This window comes from Penaeus monodon, chromosome 23 (assembly GCF_015228065.2).
Source record: "Penaeus monodon isolate SGIC_2016 chromosome 23, NSTDA_Pmon_1, whole genome shotgun sequence".
Taxonomy (NCBI): Eukaryota; Metazoa; Arthropoda; class Malacostraca; order Decapoda; family Penaeidae; genus Penaeus; species Penaeus monodon.
Window position 1 is genome coordinate 29116953 of NC_051408.1, and position 988 is coordinate 29117940.

The 988-nt window shown below is 36.3% G+C and overlaps 1 protein-coding gene across 1 annotated transcript in view; it reads left to right on the forward strand.

Moving 5' to 3' along the window:
- LOC119587919 (medium-chain specific acyl-CoA dehydrogenase, mitochondrial-like) overlaps positions 1-988 on the forward strand; it is a gene marked incomplete at its 5' end in the record, with an annotated part of 11694 nt that overhangs the window by 4416 nt on the left and 6290 nt on the right. Inside the window, 1 exon segment of the mRNA XM_037936630.1 lies at positions 9-155. Coding sequence (XP_037792558.1) covers positions 9-155 — 147 coding nt within the window.

Below are 988 nucleotides of genomic sequence, written 5' to 3' on the forward strand. Positions count from 1 at the left end.
GTTTTCAGGGATGGGAAGTTGGTCTCATGAACCCCCATATTCCCGGTGAATGTGGAGGTCTTGGATTGGGAACTTTCGAAGGATGTCTTATTACGGAAGAGATTGCTTATGGCTGTACGGGTATCCAAACCGCAATGGAGGCTAACAACCTGGGGGTGAGTTTGATCTAATTTATTTATTTGAATAGATTTTACCATGGAATATTAATTTTGAAGTAAAATTTAAACTCCTCTCTGTATATGTATACATAGTTTTTCTTTTTCTTTATTGGCATTGTGTGGGCATTTTTTATGGTATTTGCACACTGTACCCAAAACTGTTTTCAGTTACATGGCTGTGCATTGCTACTCGTCAGCAATAATGGTATATTAAATCATATGGATGGAAAAGCAAAAATGTGAATGTGTTAATACATTATTTGATAGTTTAATTTTATTGGGGGCTTTATCAAGGTTGTACTGTTTGTTATCTATGTGATTTATGGGATTAATATTATATATATAATTTTTTTTCTTCTTTGTCTAGGCAAAAAAGATAAAAAGAATATATAGAATGTAAGCAGAAAGAATGTAGAATATACATGTCCATACTTTATATGAAGAAGGCCAGATTAGTACTTTGTAAGTGTGGTATTTTTTCTAAGCAGCCGAGGGCACAAAGAAAAGTTGCACTTAAAACATACGCACTATGTCTGTGTTCCTCCTGTTTTGCTTATACACATGAAATTAGTGGTATCTCCCCACTGAAAGTCTCCTTCAATGCATGCCTTGTATTCCTTTGAAATCTGTCTCTGTGAACAGAGTTGGCAAGTGCCAGAAGACCACTGTTTTGCAGAAACCCTATGTACAATCTCCAGCCTGAAGTTCAATTAGATCATTGTGGAGTCATTGATGGTAGCAAGAAGACTACTGTTCTTCCTCAGCTGTCATTCTCCATTGTTCTCCTTATTAGAGAAGTTGAAGGTGAAGAGGAGACCTGTTGTGGACCA